General features: G+C 40.4%; 1 protein-coding gene and 1 long non-coding RNA gene across 4 annotated transcripts in view; one reads left to right on the top strand and one right to left on the bottom strand.

Moving 5' to 3' along the window:
- LOC143843773 (uncharacterized) overlaps nt 1-19,550 on the bottom strand; it is a 36,177-nt gene that overhangs the window by 9,486 nt on the left and 7,141 nt on the right. Inside the window, exons 3-6 of one of the 3 annotated variants that reach the window (XR_013233686.1) lie at nt 16,719-16,839; nt 16,218-16,344; nt 5,429-5,579; nt 4,564-4,637 (exon numbers count right to left, since the gene is read on the bottom strand). This is a non-coding gene — a long non-coding RNA (uncharacterized LOC143843773). Of the gene's footprint in view, nt 1-2,488; nt 2,596-4,563; nt 5,580-16,217; nt 16,345-16,718; nt 16,840-19,550 lie in introns of those variants that run through there. The other 2 variants (XR_013233687.1, XR_013233685.1) reach the window with 2 other exon arrangements.
- LOC143843771 (lipase member M-like) lies at nt 405-19,096 on the top strand. The gene is made up of 10 exons (XM_077350366.1): nt 405-873; nt 2,527-2,640; nt 4,511-4,628; nt 9,819-10,017; nt 12,576-12,685; nt 15,220-15,356; nt 16,227-16,376; nt 16,468-16,539; nt 16,800-16,865; nt 18,863-19,096. The coding sequence occupies exons 1-10, from the start codon at nt 709-711 to the stop codon at nt 19,094-19,096; spliced, it is 1,365 nt and encodes a 454-aa protein (XP_077206481.1). The 5' UTR covers nt 405-708.

Raw genomic sequence — 19,550 nt, 5'->3', positions numbered from 1 at the left:
GGTATGCATAACACAGAATTGCACTTTTAAAAATAGCGTTTCCACTTTCAGGAACCAATTGGCAACATTGGTCCTTGTGCGGAATGGGCCTCAAAATAAAAACATACAGTTAGAGCCTTCATGGAGAAGTGGTGATTATAAGTAATTGTTGATCAGATCTCATGGAGATGTTTGGAGGTTCAGAGAGGGAATAAAGAAGAAAAAGAGATTAGATTATACTAATGGCAGATCATGGCGTCAGGACCCCACACATGAAAGATTTCAGATCTGGAGGAACGGCCTCCATGGATCAATTCAAGGCCTCTGGTGCCCCCTGCCCCCAAAGGCTGCCAGAGGAAAGATGAGGGGAGGATAGCTAGCATGCCTCCCACATTTCTGCCAGTCACAGCCACTATTGGCCCACATTCAGTGCAGGAGCTTGCAAAAAGCAAGTTTATTGCACCGCCATCTCCACCCCTCTAGTTAGGATGTTTATGATATCTGTTACATGGCATAACAGACCAAATTCAGAAGGGAAGACTTGTGTTCATTCAGTTTTTCACCTATGGGTTAATACTCTCTTATACATTTATTACAACGGGGACTTGAGTTACTTAAAGGACAGATGGGATACAAATGCACCTGAATATATGCAATCTATCTCCTAAGCTAATAACATTTTTAGAAGTATATGGGAAGATACTGTAGGTGTAATAGCTTCTTACTCACATGGATCTCTATACCCTTAATGAGGCTGTAATTAATTGGAGGACATGTGATACACTAAGTCTCAGCCTCTTCATGTCCTTTAAAGTCCTGGCAGCTGGCAAGGTTTCCACACTTCAGTTATCTGTAGAACTCGTACAGAAAAGAGCTTCTGACCAACAGCCACAGGTAATATTTTCCTTGCCTGTTTTTATTCATGGTTTAAATACCTCAATAAGTGCATGAATTGGGATTTTGAGCAGATTTAGACATTTAGTCAGGTACTGGGTTTTCTATATTACAAACATTATTTGATGGCTCATCTCACAGTGTGGGAGATGGTTGCAATGTCAGATGTATTAATATGGAGGGTGCTAATCACAACTCTCCCTACTAAGTTGCTTGATTGGAACCATTCCAGTTTCATTACGTTCACATGCATTCCTGTGGTGTGGATCATGGTGTAGCAGCTCCCCTGCATTAAGTTGTGTGTGTGATGAGGGGATACGTTAGTGATCGACAGTGAGGTGAGTTAGAGCTACATTAATCAAAGTGCATTTAGAGATTTGGTTGAATATTTATGTCTGAAGAGTGAAAGCATCCTGAGATGAATAGTCAGAACAAGATGGCTTTTGCTGATTTTTGTTGTCTTTGCTTGCATGTTCCTTTCCATGTAAAATAAATAAACCCTCTATTTTATGTGTGATTGAAATAGAAATTAGAATAAGTTCATATGGCTGTCTAGCTTGCTCATTATTGCTGGCTTCAGGCCTGTATTTGCTCTTGGGATTACTTACCATCACCTTGCTGCCCTGGATGTACTTTTAAATACCTTGTGTGAGGTCCATTCACAGTGAAAATATAAAAAGGGAAGAAAATCAATTTCCTTTTATTATGTGTGTGCAGGATGTTTGCTGCACATCTGTGTGTTTGATTTCCCAATTAATTGATGAACTGCTAGGTTCTAGCCTATACATGAAATTATCAAACTTTCAAGACGTAGCCCCTTTCTTTTTGCATAAGTAGCTTTCAAAAGATCACTCGCTAAAATGAGTGATGAGAAAGCTCATCTCGTGTTAATATTCTACCTATATTAAGGTTATATGCATCATGTTGCAGGGAACGAATATCTAATCCAATGCTGCCTTAAAGTTAGTGTTTGGGATTGTTTGGAATTGGAATTCTGTTTGGAATTGTGAAGATGACAAATAAAGGATGTATTCTTTATCTTTATTAATAACAACAATGTAGCATTTCACCTGTTGGAGTGACTTGACAATTCGAAAAACTTAAGGCTAAAACCAGGTCAGTTCTTAAATGATCCATGAACAGATCTTCTCAACACAATTATGGCCAAGAATTAGGGTTTTGTTTTGTTTTTTAAAGAAAAATGCAAGATTAGACTTGCATTGTTTTGCAAACTGACACTGACCCCCTCCCTTGCTATTATAGACCTTCAACCAACCCAAAAAAATGGGCAAAAGATGGGTAGTCATCTATTCTCCTTTAAGGGACTGATTTTGATTACATATGGGGTGGAAAGGTTAAATCTACTCTCCCTCCAGAATTACTCCTGAGTTGTGTCTCTGGCTGTGATTGAACTAAAAAAGACACTGAATGATCTGGGACCTTTATTACATCTCATATGATCTTAGTGGACATCCATCTGGATTCCATTAGTGGCTTCTCTTACTGGAAAATTTACAATCCATTTGTAAAAAATGAATCTACTGACCAGCTAGTTTGAGTCTTCAGTTTAAAAAACAGACAACCTCAACAATGAAATGATTTATTAAAAGTTGAACCGCAATGGAATATTTCATCATGCTGCTCTTTTTACAGATATTCAAGATGCTTCAACGGATTGCCATGACTTTTTTGGCCCTGGGATTTATACATTCGGAACGCCCCCTGAAACAAGAGAGAAAAGTCAATCCTGAAGCATTCATGAATATTGTAAGTTGATCCATTGACTTAGTCAGCCATAATACAAATTTAAAGAACAGGCTACGGAGTTAGGACTATGTGTATATGCACATGGTTTGTTTGTTGTGACATTTGTGCAGGTGTGACCCACTCACTTTCTTATGTGATTCCATACATTCATAGTGATCATGCCAACCGTTGGTCATAACCTTATATCACTGCTTGTATCATTGTTGGTTTCTGAACCAGATGATAGCAATGGTGTTTGCTGTAACTCAGCACTTCAGATGGCAGATAGGGGTAGAAAGTTATTTGCATATTTCCAACATGCAGGGAGAAACCCACATTGTTTTATATAACTGGTTTGCTGAACAATTAAATTAAATCTATTTTGTCATTGATTTTGGCTGATGCCTCATCATGCACTGATAAAGATACTGAAGCTGGCACATGAATGCATTCTCTTTGGTATACATAACACTGAATACATGAAGCTGACTTATACTGAATCTGACCATTGATTCATCAAGATAAGGACTGTATATTCAGACTGGCAGTTGCTCTGCTCAGATGGAGGTATTTCACATTGCTCAAACGTACCATCATGTTCTGCACAGATCCAAAGGCAGGTCCCTCTGTCATACATACATATAAAGACATTCAGTCATGCAGGTGCTGAAGCAGGAATTGGTTGGTTACAGCCAGCAACAAGAGCAAGCCCACCAGTAGTGAGACCTGCACAACAGATTCTGGTTCATTTTGTAATTGGATTCTCTCTCTATTATACCACTACTTCTTTAACAGTGCTGCGCTGGCTTTTTTGTGATTTGAATTTTGATGCAAAAATTTAAAAACAAAAGATACCAGGGAGTAAAAAGACTTTCCAGAAAATTTCTCCCAATTGTATCTCTTTGTTCTGGTGCCAGTTTACTACTGCTTCTTGCCCTGACTTGCTTTTTCAGCAGCTCTTTAGAAGAAAAAAAAAAAGGCCTTCTATTTGAAAGTTGAGGGGTGAAGAAGAGTCACAAGACAGGACTTCCTCAAAGCTGTGATGTCACTGATTAGGTCCAAATGCCAGCATCTCGGAGTAGCTGACAACATAATTAAAATACAATATGAAATACATTTAAGGGGCACTGAAGCTATCCATGTATTCATCTTATTCTTTCCTTTTATCCTTCCCATTTTCCACATTTCTTTGTCACTGGCCTGTGGCATCAGGCTCCTTGAGGTAGCTCACATGAGGATCTTGCATGTAGTGGATTAATTAATTCTTAGGCTCTACCTGAAAGTGGTATTTGTTAGTTCCCCTTTTGAGCACCTACTCATTCTGGAAATTCCCAAGCCAAATGGCCTACTGGTGGTAGCAACTGTTCACCCTCTAATAAGGGGATAAGCTCAGAAATGAGTCTTTTCTAGATTGGGGAAAACATGTCTGACTGAACATACCCTCTCTACCTAAAACATGTTTTGGAAGACATTATATGAAGATGGAAATTATGGAATGATTATGATTGGTTGAGGGTTTTTGTTAACTGGTTGTTCTCTTTTACTTGTTGCATTCCTCTTCTCACCAGCTGTTTCCCAGTCACGTGCTTTTCAGAAGTTAGTGCACTTATGATGTATGGATATATGTGTGGTGAGGTCGTTCTGAAGGAGTCCGATGTCCCCTAATATTTTTGGTTGTTCTAGCAGGTATCTACCATCGGTAAAGACATTAGCTTTAGGGAGTTGATACTTCCTTCCCTATCAATCAGGTTGCGAGTTGTGGTAAAAGAAATTAGGCACATGACGTTGTTTCATAAAAAGGGTAACAGTTTAGCTGAAATTTCTGCAGCTTCAAGTAGAATGTGGTAAGAGTGCAGATCCAACATTTAAATGTTTTAAATCTCTTTAACAGAGTGAGATCATACAGTATGAACACTATCCAAATGAAGAGTATGAAGTACTTACAGATGATGGCTACTATCTGATCGTCAACCGAATTCCTCATGGCAGAGAAAATCCAGACAGCAAAGGTTTTCCTCCTTTTTTAAATTTTGAAAACAGATAAAACTTGTTAAAAGGTTTCTACAGATTTTGGAAGCAATGTTCAATTTATGCAAAGTTGGTGGGTTGTTTTTGTAAATTGTTGTTAGGTGCGAAGTCGTGTCCGACCCATCACGACCCCATGGACAATGATCCTCCAGGCCTTCCTGTCCTCTATCATTCCCCGGAGTCCATTTAAACTCACACCATCTGCTTCAGTGACTCCATCCAGCCACCTCATTCTCTGTCATCCCCTCCTTCTTTTGCCCTCAATCGCTCCCAGCATTAGGCTCTTCTCCAGGGAGTCTATTTATTTTTTTAAATATATGTTTTTAAATAGTTCACTTTTATTAGACCTTAGTCTGACTCTTCAATGTGGGTAGCATAGAAATAGATCTGAAATAATAATAGGAACAATTATAAGCTAAAAATCACACACACACAAAATATGAGAAACTAGATTCCTTATTTCCTATAAACATTATGCTTATGCCACCTTAGAGGAATGTCATACAGTGACCCAACATGACAATCTTGGTCAGAATATGAAATTTAGCTTGGTAAGTAAGCAAAAGATATAAGCAGCAGATAAAGAACATGAGTACATAGGAGATGTGCCTAATTGGTGACTGCATAATAACATGTGTTGATATTCATGAGCATAGAGATCCTCACCCTTAAATTAAGTTTCTATTTTATAAAAGCTATATGTCATTCCCAATGCAACAGCTGAATAAGGTATCCATGTGATCAATTCGTTTCTCATTAAAATGAGCAGACCCTTAATTACCTGGGTGCATCCAGAATTAGGCAGGCTCAATACCTGCAATTGGATGTTGCTGTTCACCAAACATATACGTTGCCTCCTTTTCTAGGCTACAGACTGCTTGCTCAATCTAAACCAGGACAATTTCTGCCTGCTTCTTCCCCACTGTTCAGTCCTAAAGGAGATAAATGTTTTATTATAATGAGCTCTGTTTTTAAGGGTATTTACATTAAATCAAGGTATATGTGAATGATAGTATAATATTAACCAATAACAGACACCTCTAAATCTGACACTACAAGATTATTCAGTGGATAATGCCAGTTTTGCTTTCTACGTATGCTATGAATTTTGCCATGAACAGGTTCTTAGAGGAACATACTGTCGCAATTGTCCTCAAGATGAGGCTGTTTAGCTCATTGCAGTGAACACCTATTTAGCAGCTTTGTGGCTGAGCAGTAGCTGTGGTGGCAGCATTTATTTCCTTGCAGCAGTGGAGCATCATTTCTCTGCCTCCCGGACACTTTTGCAGTAGATTAAGTCAATTCTTTCCCTGAGCGATGTGCAATGGCATTTAGTAATTAAATTAAATTATGTGGAAAGGAAACTTTTTTGTTTGACATCAAGTCCTTCACAGACAACTGATGGTGACCCCACAATGGTTTCAAGACAAGGGAAAAATTAGGTGTTTTGCCATTGTCTGACTCTGGGTAGCAACTCTGGATAGCTTTGCTGGTCTCCCATCCTGTTTAGCTTTTGATGAGATTGGAGTAGCCTGGGCTACCCAAGTCGAGGCAGGAGGGTAACTACATCTCCCATAATGCTGTACCCAAATGTGCATGCAGACTTAAATTAACACAAAACCATAATTCATAATAACTGACTGTCTGATCAATTTGCTTGTTATTTATCTGTATTAGCCTTTCTCAACTTTTTTAATGCTGAGAAACCCCTGAAACATTCTCCAGGGTTTGAGAAAGCCCAGAAGTGGCACAGTTGCGCAGAAGAGACATACACATGTCATGTGGGGCCTTCCCCTTCCCACCACCTCCAGGACTATTACTGGCCGTATATGGTCATATCATCTGATAAATGATTAACACGTTTTTAAAAATCTATTAAAAATTAATTATCTCCCACCCATTTGGGAAACCCTTCCAGCGCTGTCAAGAAACATCAGGGTTTCACGAAACCCCTGTTGAGAAAGCCTGATCTATATAACTTGTCTGCTTAGTGGCATGCCGTAAGACACGTCTACCACTCTGTGAAATCTAACTAGCAGTCTCTGACTGCTTCTAAAAAAACAAATAACAGAAAATCTGTTGCTATTTTTGTCACTGGTGAACAGAATGTCAGATGAACTAATGGGTGTTTGAGCATCAGTAAACATACTGGCAGAGATAGCTATAGTCATTTAGGTAGAAATACTTGAAATTGCCCTTTCAGGGTAATGATGACTTCTGAAACTCATGGAGCATTTCTGCACAGTGGTCAACATGGCAAGATACCTGCGACCTGCAGTAGTGTGATATTAAATCATGTTATTCCATCCCTCCACACTTCAAAGCCTTTCTGCCGCGCCTTCCCCTTCACACAAGCTGTGCAAACGCTATTTCACTCATTCCTCCTTGGCCTGTCAATCAATGAAGCCAACCAACCCCCCCTTTTTTTACTTGAGATTTACACGTAGTAATGTGTATTCAGTTCTATGAAAACACATTGATACATTAGTTAAAGCCCCCCCAACAAAGGAGGCAGATCCCCTCCCAATCATTTAAAATAGACAAAAGGCTCCCAGTGAGATCCCATCCAGCCCCCGCCCCCCCATCTATCTGGGCAAATTAATCGGGAGTGGTTCACACACAAACACACACCATCAACCCATCACCCCACCCGGCCCCCTTTGCTGAGCAGGAAATGGAGGGGGAAGGATGGGAGTGAGGGCAAGACATTGCAGACCCTCCATATGTTCCTTCTGCTGGAAGACTCCTGGTTGTCCACTGATGGATGGCGCTTTTTAGGTTAGTGAATCCACTTTTGGGGATTCCTGAAGTCGCACATTAAAATGGAGGATCCAGAGAGCTGGCTACTGCCCAGATGCCGTCATGTAGGTGACGTCATGTGGAGGCTCTGGAACATGCCGCCTACATTTGGCAAACATTTCACTACATTTATCATATGCAGAAATGTCCATGGATTTCACTTTGTGCACCATACCAGAAATGCAAGTGAATGATGCCCATGTAGTCTCCATCTCTAAAGTAACATACAAATTAATTCTTATAATAATATTTCTCTTATTTTGTTAATACTTGACAAATGGCTTGTGGCTCAAAGGCCTCATATCTTGTTCATATGAACTGAAGACTTAAAGCATTCATACCTGTGGTAACAAAAAGGGGTTCTGCATGTGTATGCAATATATTTATTTCACAGTAAAACAATCATGTGTCCCCTTTGCATGTACTCTGAAATGGTAGTCAAAAACCAGTAGTACAACATTACTTGCTGCTTGGAAGAACCAAGCTACTCTCTTTGGTAGTGGATAATTTGCCTGTCCCGGCACTATTTAGATTTATAGGGCTTGTGCATTCAGGTTCCCCTACTGTTACAATTCCTATACAGCTGCTGGTGTTGAACCTAGTGCTTACCACTGACTGAGAATGAAGCTGCCTTACAAATCAAGTGCCAGCAATAAGAATATTGCCCTGTTACGGAACACACTGGATCGATACACTGGCTTACTGATGCTTCTTATCCCAAAGCATACCAGTAATGTTGCCCTCGTTCCACAGGGTTTTTAGTACAGGATTTGTGCAGAACCTGCTTACTTTGCCTACGCCCAAGGGATTATATCCAAAATTTCACCAGAACCTATCGAGAATTGCTGGATGCTTTGTCCCCTTGATCTTCATGATTAAGGGCTGCTTAATGCTTCCTTATGCAATGATGGAGATATCTGAACTCAGGTAGCAGTTCCACTGTCTTTCTTCCCTCTAGCCTTCTTAACAATTGCAGTAACTAGCCAGCAGCACACTATTGCTAGCCACCCACTATCAAAACAGGCAGATCCTCCAAAAGCCTTCACCTTCCAACACAGTCATTGCTTTTTGGGTTTCCAAATGGAGCAAGCTGGTTTTGCTTGGCACCTAATTTAATTTAGTGGAAAGCTGCTAACCCATCTGAATAGGCTACCCTATAGGGCTTTGTAATCCTTTGTTACCCATAGCTAGGAAAGGGAAGTAAGCAGGCATGTGCAATATGCCATGTTTACAGCGTGCGTTCATGCACCTATGTGTGTAAAATGTTGTCAAGTAACAGCTAACTTTTGGAGACCCCAGCAAGGAGCTTTCAACACAAGTGAGAAGCAGAGGTGGTTTGCCATTGCCTTCCTCTGCAGAGTCTTCCTTGGAGATCTCCCTCTCAAGTACTGACACTACTTAGCTTCTGAGATCTGTTGAGATCTGGCTATACTATGCTGTCATCTGTCCTGTTGCCTGGGTGAAGGATAAATAAACTAAAAATTCAAATTCTTTTATAATGGCATATAAAAGGAACAACTGCACAACAATAGATAATAAATAAATAAATAATAACCACTTAAGCATTCCTCTGTAATATGCAATGGATTACGTCAAAAATAAATTCCAGTGGCCTAGAATTATTTCTTACATATTCAATTTCCCTTTTGTATCACAGTAGCCAAAAATTTGGTTACTGGTTCTGTTATTTCCAAGGGCTTATCAACTAATAGATGTTGAATTATTCTCTCTACTAGCTTCAAAGGCCGTTCCTAAGAATGGGCCTTGAAAGGGTCCCCTCCCCTGGCTCCTGGCCAGGCAGCTTAAGGTGGCTTTGGGCTGCAGCTTGCAGCCGGATCAAGTGGGGCAGGCAGGAGCTGGCCAGCTTGTTTTCAGGGCCGGGACAGAGCTCCTTAGCAGGCAGTCAGCAGGCCAAGAGGCCCTTGTTAGCAGGCCCTGCTTAGCAGGCCCAGAAGCCCTCATTAGCAGGCTTCCCACCATTACCTTTTGCCCTGGGTCCTTTCCCCTTACCTGCTGCTGGCTTCAGGCATTGAGGCGTGTCTGAGAGCAAAGAGGCTAGAGTTCAGGCATGGAGGGTGGGAGCTGCAGGGCTGCTGGCTGCACCCTGATTGGCCCTATTCCAGCTTGGACAGCTGGACATGTTCCACCTCCCAGGTTGTTTCACAAATATATAGAGGAACAATGGATAAGGATAGGGCCAAGGAAACGTACAATAATAGGTTCAACAGATTGGTGTCTGGGCATCCAGGCTCTGACCTGCTTGGTTTAACAATGGAACATCATGCCTTCGGGAGCAGCTTTTCAAATGTGATATTCTGTAGAATTGCCGAGATGGTTGATGATTTGGTTCATGCCTAATGATTCATTTTCAGGTCCAAAGCCTGCTGTCTTAATGCTGCCCGGCATACTGACAAACAGTGCAACTTGGGTGGCTAATATGGCGAACAACAGCCTAGGCTTTGTGCTGGCAGATGCTGGTTTTGATGTCTGGTTGGCAAACAACAGAGGCAGCAGATGGTGTAGAAGACATCAACATTTTTCATGGGATCAAGAGGAATTCTGGGATTTCAGGTAGGGTGAGCAGGAGTCCACAAACCTAGAAATGTGCATGCTTTTGTCTCTTTTGCTCTTTACAGCCACAGAAGCAATTGCTTTGGATAAGATGTGTTCATTGGTACTACATTATGCTACGAATGCAGTTTCTATCTGCACAGATATCTTCATGAATGCCATGAAGTAACTGATGATGAATTTTTTTTTAAGTGTTGTTTTGGCATTAACTACCACCACAGCAGAAAGATCTGCACTGCATTACTGAAGTTAAGCCGTGGCAATCATTTTTGTGGCTAGCTCTACTCCTATGACAGCCATTATGTTGTTGCACCAACCATGCCATGTCAGAAGTCCAGATACACCTGCAGCTTCAAAAAGGTTGGGTACCTTTGGTATACAGGGAGTAAGGCTTTCTTAACATTCAACTTGCCCAAATTTTCATCTGTTGCTGGATTGGTGAAGTCTGTTTTCCCTGACAAAAGTTAGGCTCCAGCTACCTGGGACTTTTTTTTTTTTAACAAGGCAGGTCTGGGATTCCCCAAATCATGTTCCCTGCATACATGCAGCACCTGTGGAAAACACTGGTTGAAAAGTCGGTGGGGCCTACTTTGGTTCAGAAGGACAGCCTGCGGTTTTGGTGGAGGGGTTTCTACCTTCCCTCTTGCATTTGGGTATATCAAAATGGCCCTGGGGATGCTAATTGACCCATTTTGGTCCCTGCAGCTGTGTGGCTTTAGGGGAAATGAGTGAAGTCTAAGGAACCTGGAAACTCATTAGAAGAAACTTGTGAAATGTGGCCTTTCATGAGAGAGACAGGCAAATTGTCTTGGTCCACCTCAATCTCTTGAGTAGCAGGCTCTTTGAGATCTGGGCTTCCTCTCATTTGGCAGCTGACAGATTGAGTTTTCCTTTGTTCTTCCTGGCCTAATGATTCAAAGTAAGTTTACACTGCTAATCCACCTCCCGTGGGGATAATGTGGAATTAACTTCTTGCTTTTGGAACCGTGAGGAAATTTTGGTATCTGCTAAGATTGAATCAAGTAGGGAACTTTTTTTTTGTCTGCTTTGTGTTGTTCTCCAGAGAGTCTTAAAACTAGTTAGACCATTGCTAGGGGAGTATGCTGGTTTAGGCAACAGAGGGAGCACCCTGAGGCACTGAAGGGTGAAGGGCTATCCCTGAAACAGCCCATCATTTGTTTCTGGCATGGTGGGTTGGAGAAGGAATGCCCTTTGTGCTGAACAGCATTAACCATACCCCTGGCTGTCAGTGCAAGAGACTGTGGGAGGGAAATGAGGCTTGACACAGTTAATGTGCAATCTAGGATAAACAAAACCAGCAAAGTTGGAGTCAGTGTGCATTTGCCTGAAATTTTCATAATTTATGGGCTTCCTTACCTGTAAAGTTAGGAACCCAAAGGTTGAGTTGCAAGAATAATTTTAATAATTTGCTAACATTTATTACTAGTTCAAAAATTTTAAAAATCTATGAATTACATAGTCACCATGATTTTAAAATTTCACATTTCTAACTATACATGGAATAGACAAACATAGAATACACTAAATTTGTTTCGACATCAAGAGGTCTTCCTCAGTGGTCAAATTGTTATGAGAAATGCACTCATGCCTACAATCAAAAGGCTTGCTGGTGGCAAAGAAAAATCTGTTTGGTGCGGCTCCAACTAATCTTTTTAATGTAAAAATATCTGAATTGGAAGCATAGTTGCATACATGCCTACCTGAGGCCCCTCCCCTTCCCATACCTTCCAGATTTATCACTCACCATTTTGGGAGGATCGGGCAGGTCAATATTACCATATATGGTCATATCACCTGATATGGTCATATCACTTGCGCCTCCCAACTCGTCAGTCCATGGGCAAGGTGCCAATTGTTGCCCCCCCCCCATCCCGGACCGAGCCTTCCCTCACACTCCTTACTGCTTTATTTATACCGCTCCCGCAGAGCGGTGTAAAGGTTAAGTAACTTCCACCCTGGTTGAGAAAGCCTGATGTATGTAGTGCAGAGTTTTCAAGCACTTCACAGAAGGCTTTACAACAATGAAGGTCTTGCAAATGTGCAGCTTAGAGCGACTTACAAATGGCCACCTAAGTATCTACATGGCAGAGGCAGGATTCAGACTGGGAATATGATGTTTTACAGATTATTTTTTTAACAGTCACAGTTTTTTCCGAAGGCATTTCACACATGGTAAATGACATGATGCCATGTAAGAGGTGTTAAATAACAACTTTCACGCATCCATCAGAGATGTATGTTCTTGTGAGCACAGGATTCCTTCTCTGTGTCCTTTATTTTCCATCAAAGACACACCATTGCATTTCTCTCAGTTCTCTCTCATTTGAATCAGGGGAGGGTCGTTTAAGAAACCTCTGTGGTGGGTTCACCAGAAGGCAAGTCAGTCTCTATCTGCAGGCTTCCCTAGCTCCGAAATGGCACAAGTATATTGTATAATGGATTCTAAACATTAAATATATACCAAGTTAACTTACAGCATGGTAATAAATAATATACAAATGCATTCTTTCAGCTGCCTACTTTTAATTTTGTTTCAGTTTTCATGAAATGGGAATGAATGACTTGCCAGCCATTATAAACTTTATTCTTGATAAAACTGGACAACAGCAAATCTTTTATGTAGGCTACTCTCAGAGTGTTACCGCAGGTATGTTGTCCAACTTGTACAATTATATAGTGTAACAGAACAACATCCATCACTCAGGAAAATAAGGGCATTTCCACATGCGATGAATATAGTGAAATGTTTGTTGAAGGTAGGTGGCATATTCTGGCCCCTCCACACGACATTGCCTACATCCGGCATCTGGGCAGCAGTCAGCTTGCTACACCCTCCACTGTAAAGTGTGAGTTTAGAATCCCCAAAAGTGGATTCACTGACCTAAAAAGTGTGATCTACCAGTGAACAACCAGCAGGCAACCAGCAAAAGGAATGAATGGAGAGTGAAATGTGTGATCGTCAGATCTGCAAGATCTCACTCTCGCTTCCACCCTCCACCCTCCATTTCCTGCTTAGCGAAGAAGGCAGGGTGGGGGTGATGGGTTGATGGGGTGTATGTACCACCCCCGATTAACTTGTCTGGATCAATTGGTGGGTGGGTGGCTGGGAGCTTGCTGGGAACCCTTGGACTGTATTAAATGATTGAGGGGGGTATCTTGTTTTCTGATTTGGAAACACCCTAAGAATTTCAGTTTCTGAATATCAGGCATCACTGCCAAATGTCCAGTCCAGGCAGTAATATATTTATCATGAGACTTTTAAAAACAGCAAAAATATTTTTTAAAATATGAACTATGCAAGCCTATAGGTGAGAAAAAAAAACATCTGTGATTTACTGAATTTTTAAATTGTCCCATCAGTTTGGTTGGGTCAAAGGCATTGCATTGCCCTAATTTATATGCTCACCTAAATTTAAGAACTGTCAAATAATAAAAATAAGCTGGGAGAGTAAAAACATCCTTAAACATGATATTATAATGTAGAGAAGAGTATTTATGATAAACCATGTTGCTTACTGCTTCACTCATTGATACTACAGTGACAAATGAATGGAAATTTCATCCTGTACCTAACATTATTAGCCTTTAGCTCTGTCTTGGAATTCCACATATGTCAGGGCATTCCAGGGCAATTGTGAATCTCTTTTACATATATTGGCTTTCCCAATTATTTTTATCAAGGGTGAAATGTCAACTCCAGTGTGAAATCAGCATGCTGCATGCAATCTTATCACTGAAATTGGCCAGATTTTTAATGTACAACTTGTACAAACTGTAGAGGTCAAATACACCTTCATAAACTTCAGTAGAGCTGGGAATTGCTTATAAAGCAGTCACTCCCAAAGGGCAGAGACAATATCAATGTCAGTAATGTTGTGTGTGGGCAGACAAAGTGATAGGATTTCAAGCGTAGGGTGGAAAGGAGGTTCTGAATTTGAATTTAGAAATGTTAACAACTTCTGATTTGAAAACAATTATGGCTTTCTTCACACTAGTCTTTGGGTAAACACTGTTTGGTAAACAATGATTGTGTGCTCTGGAAATATGAGCACATCCTCTGGAGCTGCTTGAGGCTAAGTATTACGATGAGAAGATGTAAATATTTTAGATAAATACAACGTGTCTTTGGGTATCGGGTCTAGGAGATGATGAATTTTTATGCTATTCCTAGTGGGATTACTATTTTGTTTATCTTATTGCTAACACTCATGTCTCATTGAGTCTTCAGCTACCAAAATCCCACTTGTTTTTGACAACACAGCAGTCAACAGCTTGTCATCACACTCAGTCTATGCACCACCACACAAATCAGCCTAAAGAAAGTAACAGCAGGGAGACTGGGCAAGGAAGCATCTTAATACAAATTAGCCAATATATGGTATCCCTTGACCGCTATAAAAGCCTTTAATCAGGCCAAAACGTTGCTAGAAGCTGCATCTCTGGAGTTCTTAGCCCTTTTAAACAAAAACCATTGTGACCCATTATGCACGGGGGTTTTAGCGCACATTCGGGGTGGAATGGCGGCGACTAAAATCACCGATAATGCACGGAGCCGGCTGCAACCGGCCGCAGCTTCGGTGCATGCCGCCGAAAAAGCTGCGTCACTGAAACGCGGAAGAAAGCGCAGCTTCCGGGTGACCGGGGCGCAACCAGAAGCGGTGCCCGGATCGCTGCGTGCATAATCGGTTACTCTGGGTTTTGCCGGCGTCGCGCCCCGCCCCGTGCATAACCGGTCTTCCCCCTCCGCGTTTTCCATCTGGCCCGAAATCGCCGTTTCGGCGGCCGTGCATAATGGGCCTGTGTGGTGCTCTAGATTGGGATAGCAATGCAAGGTGGGTGGGGGTTAGACTTCACCCCACATTATTTTTCCCAACCTGAAATGGACCTGAAATGGCTGATAATTTAAAATGTTTGTTCTGACTTGTATGGAAATAACGGAAAAGTTCCATTTATGAAAGGGGACTTTATTCCCTCCCTCTTGCTGCTGTCTTATGTGAACCCCGGGTTCTTTAAGGGTCAAACATCACTTAAGAAAGGCACAGACTATGACAGGGATGTGTATAAACTAAGGGAAAGGGTAAACTGGGACCTTTTGCCCATGCTAGCAAAGGGTTGGAATTGAGCCCATTCTATCACTGATAGTTTTCTGCATCCCCTATAAATCATATTATTTTCTTTCAGCTTTCATTGCATTTTCAGCCATGCCCCATTTGGCTCAGAAAATCAAAATACTTTTTGCACTTGGTCCTGTGTATTTGCTGCACAGTAATAAATTCCCATTTGCTAAATTTGCATATACACCTGCTGCCCTTTTGAAGGTATGTATGGCTTTTTCACACATTATCTCCACAGGTTTGAATCCTAAGCCTTGGTTTCGCTTGTGCCTCTTTTCATGCATTGTGGAAGTTCAGTCACTTATGCTTCTGTATTAAAGTCTGGTTAGCCATGACCATCCAGGGTTCCCTTGAGACTTCATGCTCACAAAAGTCAATGTTAAAAAGGCATACGTCAAGCAGGAAAAGTCCTCTGTTAGTTTTAAGGAAAGCTTTTGAGATGTTGACATTTCCGTTGCCGGGACATTTTGTTTAGATGTTCTCCAAATAATATCAACAGTGTTTGCCAGTGGTTAATTATGTCAAATAACTTCCCAAACTGGATATACTGCAAAGGAAAGGCATCCAGTTCCTCAGAATAATTTGCTTTCCAGGGCTTGGCAGAATTAAGGTTCTGACTCACTTCATCTTCTTCCTGCCCTTTGTGAGGAGGAGCCCCTTCCCCCCCATCAAACCGAACACTGGGGACATTTTGTTCAGGGGTCCACAGAAGTTTTATTTGTTTATTTTAATTTATAGCCCACCACTCCAAGAACTCTGGCTCCTGCTAGGCAACATTGTAAAAATCGCACAATAAAACCCCAGTAAAACACATAAAACAGTTACTCCTCCTTGGCAGCAAAAAAAAAAAAAACCGAAAACCAAAACAAACCCTCCACCCTACCCCCCACTTGAATGGTGTTTGGTGGGCAGGCAATTCAAGGTCCATGACAATCTTGGTGTTATTTGATTTAAAAACAGCCACTGCAGCCCCCCCCTGTAGGTAATAATGGTATATGACATACAATTTGCAGCAGCTAGACAAGGAGAAATGAACTAGAGATTCAGCACACTCACTCTTCTTACCTTTTGTAGGCTGTGCTGGGTAAGAGAGAATATTGTATCCTGCCAAATAATGGTTTCAGACAATTTGTGTCTAAATTGTGCAGCAGACGCTTCTGGGACAAAATTTGTTCCAAACTTCTTTTCATGGCTGGTGGAATTGATCAAAATAATGTTAATATGGTATGTATATTTTATTTTCAATTCATTCCATAAGATTCTGGCACAAGTTTATGCTGCACAGTGAATTTTGCTTGATCTCCCCCATCTCCAGAGTCGAATGGATGTCTATGCAGCACATTTACCAGGCTGTACCTCCTTGAAAAATCTCCTACACTGGGCACAGGTAAACATTATGGAATTTTAAATCTCTTATCTAATCTAGGATTAAGAGTGACTGTAATTATGTGGAAATGAGTCTTCTTGATACCTGTTTTCATGGGCAAATTTTGAAATGAGTGAATGCAAAATATATATTATTTTATTTTAAAAAGCCATAAATACAATTGATTTATATTGACATACCCCACTTATATTCCACTTCTTAAAGCATCAAAGCAAAACAAGATCATTCCGTTTCTTATTCCTTCCTTCTTCCCTTTTTAGGTGATTCAAAGTGGAGCATTGAAACCATTTGACTATGGTTCTAAAAATATAGAGAAATATAATCAGGTAAGGAATATGTTTAAAATGTTTCAGATAAATAAGGATGAAGACAAACTTGTTTTTAAAAACAACTTGCAATGTGAAACCATAGATTACATTTTAATCTATACTTATTTTTGCAAATAGTGTGCAAAATTCAACACAAGCTAATTTTCAAAGCACAGAGACCATTTCCGCATTAGGAGACATGCCTTGTTTTAGACTTGCTTTGGGTTTCCTTTGGATGCTGCGAGTTGATTCTAGCCTTTCCACATTTGGCTCCCCCCCTATTTCCCAGGCTGAAATTCAGAACATGCTTTCTACACTGAGTCCTGTGGAGGCAGCCTCCCATCATGGGTTTCTCCCTTCCCCTTTTCAAAAGAATGTGGTGTTTTTGGTTTTTGTTTTGTTTTGTTTCTGCAAAATGGTGTCTGCTTGCACCTTTGTTTATGTTGCACCCCTTAATCTCACCATTCTGTGCCCTTAATTACCTCCCCCATTCCCCCACCCAAGTGTTCTGCATGTATTTTTTGTAAACCCTGAGTTATACCATTATAATGATGCTGTGTAAGACTGAAATACTGCTTATTTTAAAAATTTAGGAATTGTGTTTTAATGCCATCACACTTTTTTGTTTTAAGGCAGATTTTTCCAAATGGAGGGAGGGAGGGGAGGGAGGGAAGGGGAGGGAGGACCGTGACAAGGAAAGTGGTGTTCCCAAATGACTCAGTGGGTATGGGAAAAACCCAAATTGCATGCATTTCCACAGCAGGCAGCCTTGAATTGGACTCCATTAGACCCCACTAGAAAAGATGAGATCTGGTTTTCTGGGGATTCCTTTGCTGCAGGACAAGTGAAGGGTAATTTGGGACTGCACCTGATGAAGCAAAATTTTAGTGTGAAAATGGACAAAAAGTAGACCCTTTAAGTTAGCAGGAAATGAACAAATGAATTTGAAGTACTGTAACAAAAGTTTTTATTCCAGCATAACTATTCATGGAATAATCCCCTTTAGTTGAAGTTTGATATCATTTCCAAAGACTTGGTATTTCTTATCCAAAATGTGTATTAACCAGTTTAACAAAACTAGCAAGCTAGTGTTATCATCACAAATGTTTTATTATGGTCTCTGTACAACAGAAGTTCATTTTATTTTAATTTTATTACTTCCACCTAATTTCATGGATTCTAGACTCTGCTGTCTGAAGCTACTTTTCCCCCTTCATTATTATTAGTTTATTATCATACATAGAATGCTTGCACTAGGATAAAGCTGTTTAAGGTGCCAGAAGCATAAGAAAGAGGATGTAAAGAGCTATTTACGTATGTCAGCACTTCAACTAAACAATGCCCATTAATTATCCAGAGATCTCTGGGATAATGGCAAAACCTACTATGGCTTTGGGGGTGGATCAAAAGGGCATTCTATTCAAAGGCAGTTTATAGTTCACATAATGTGTGCCACTAAGAAGGTAGCTGACCACTGTTAAGAAAGCAGGAATTGTATGGCAAGGAATAAATAGATGTGTTGATTTTGAAAGGGAAGATGAATTAAAAGATGGAGTCATTAACATTTGGGAAAAGCTGTGAATAATAAGTGAAATGGAAAGACAACGGTACTACCATGGCATAGCTATTTTTTATTATTGTATGTTTATTAATGTTATTATTTTTCATTGTGGTGCTGTTGCAAACTGTCCTGAGCCCACTACAGGGAGGGGGGAGTATAGAAATTAAATCAATAATTATAAAAAATAACATGCATGAAGGCAAGGTAGCAAGAGGCACAATAGGAGGAAATTTCCAGATGAAAATAAATTGGGAAGTCCTTTAAAATGAATGACGTAAATGTGAACGGCCATTAAACATGTAAGTATATCACTCAATGGAAGCAACAGACCAAACAAAAGAGGAAAGTCCAAGAAAACCCTAATGGATCAGAACAGGAAAAGATTAGGCAACAATTAAATATTGGCAATTTGTGATTCTCACCATCCCCCCCCCTTTTTTTTTTCTCTCCTCAGACTATTCCTCCTTCATACAAGGTAAAAGATATGAAAGTACCAACTGTTATATGGAGTGGTGGACAGGACATCGTAGCTTCCCCAAAAGATATTGAAGTTTTACTCCCTGTTCTTGGGAATGTGATATATTACAGACAGATTCCCCATTGGATGCATTACGATTTTCTATTTGGCATTGATGCACATCAGCAAGTATATGATGAACTTGTTAAAATGATCAAGCATTTTTCTTAAAATATAAGCTTACTTGTTTCAACCAAAAATCAGTTTTGGAAGATTCACAATGAAACTGACTTTCCATAATTTTGTTTTACTATTAATAGAATGACAGATGGGCAGTGTAAACAAGAACAATAGCTAACTGTCCCACTTGATAAGGATCACATTCTTGGCTAACTCATTATCTTATCAGTTCAAACACCATACAATGATAACAAAGTCTATTCACATACACACGGATATCACTTGGCCCTTAACCAACATACGCATCATACTTTCACCTCTGTGAAGCTGAATTTTTTTCCATTCTTAGCACCTGGGTCTCAACAAACAGTGACTATTGACATGTGTTAGATGGCTTATAGTGTACAGAAAGCTATACAATGGTGTTACTTCTTACTTTCTAAAATTTGTATGCCACCTTACAAGGTCTGACAAGGACCACCAAGGTAGCTAACCATTTAAAACA

Source organism: Paroedura picta, chromosome 8 (genome assembly GCF_049243985.1).
Source record: "Paroedura picta isolate Pp20150507F chromosome 8, Ppicta_v3.0, whole genome shotgun sequence".
Taxonomy (NCBI): Eukaryota; Metazoa; Chordata; class Lepidosauria; order Squamata; family Gekkonidae; genus Paroedura; species Paroedura picta.
Note: the sequence above shows the minus strand (reverse complement) of the source record. Positions and strands in the feature narration are given on the sequence as shown.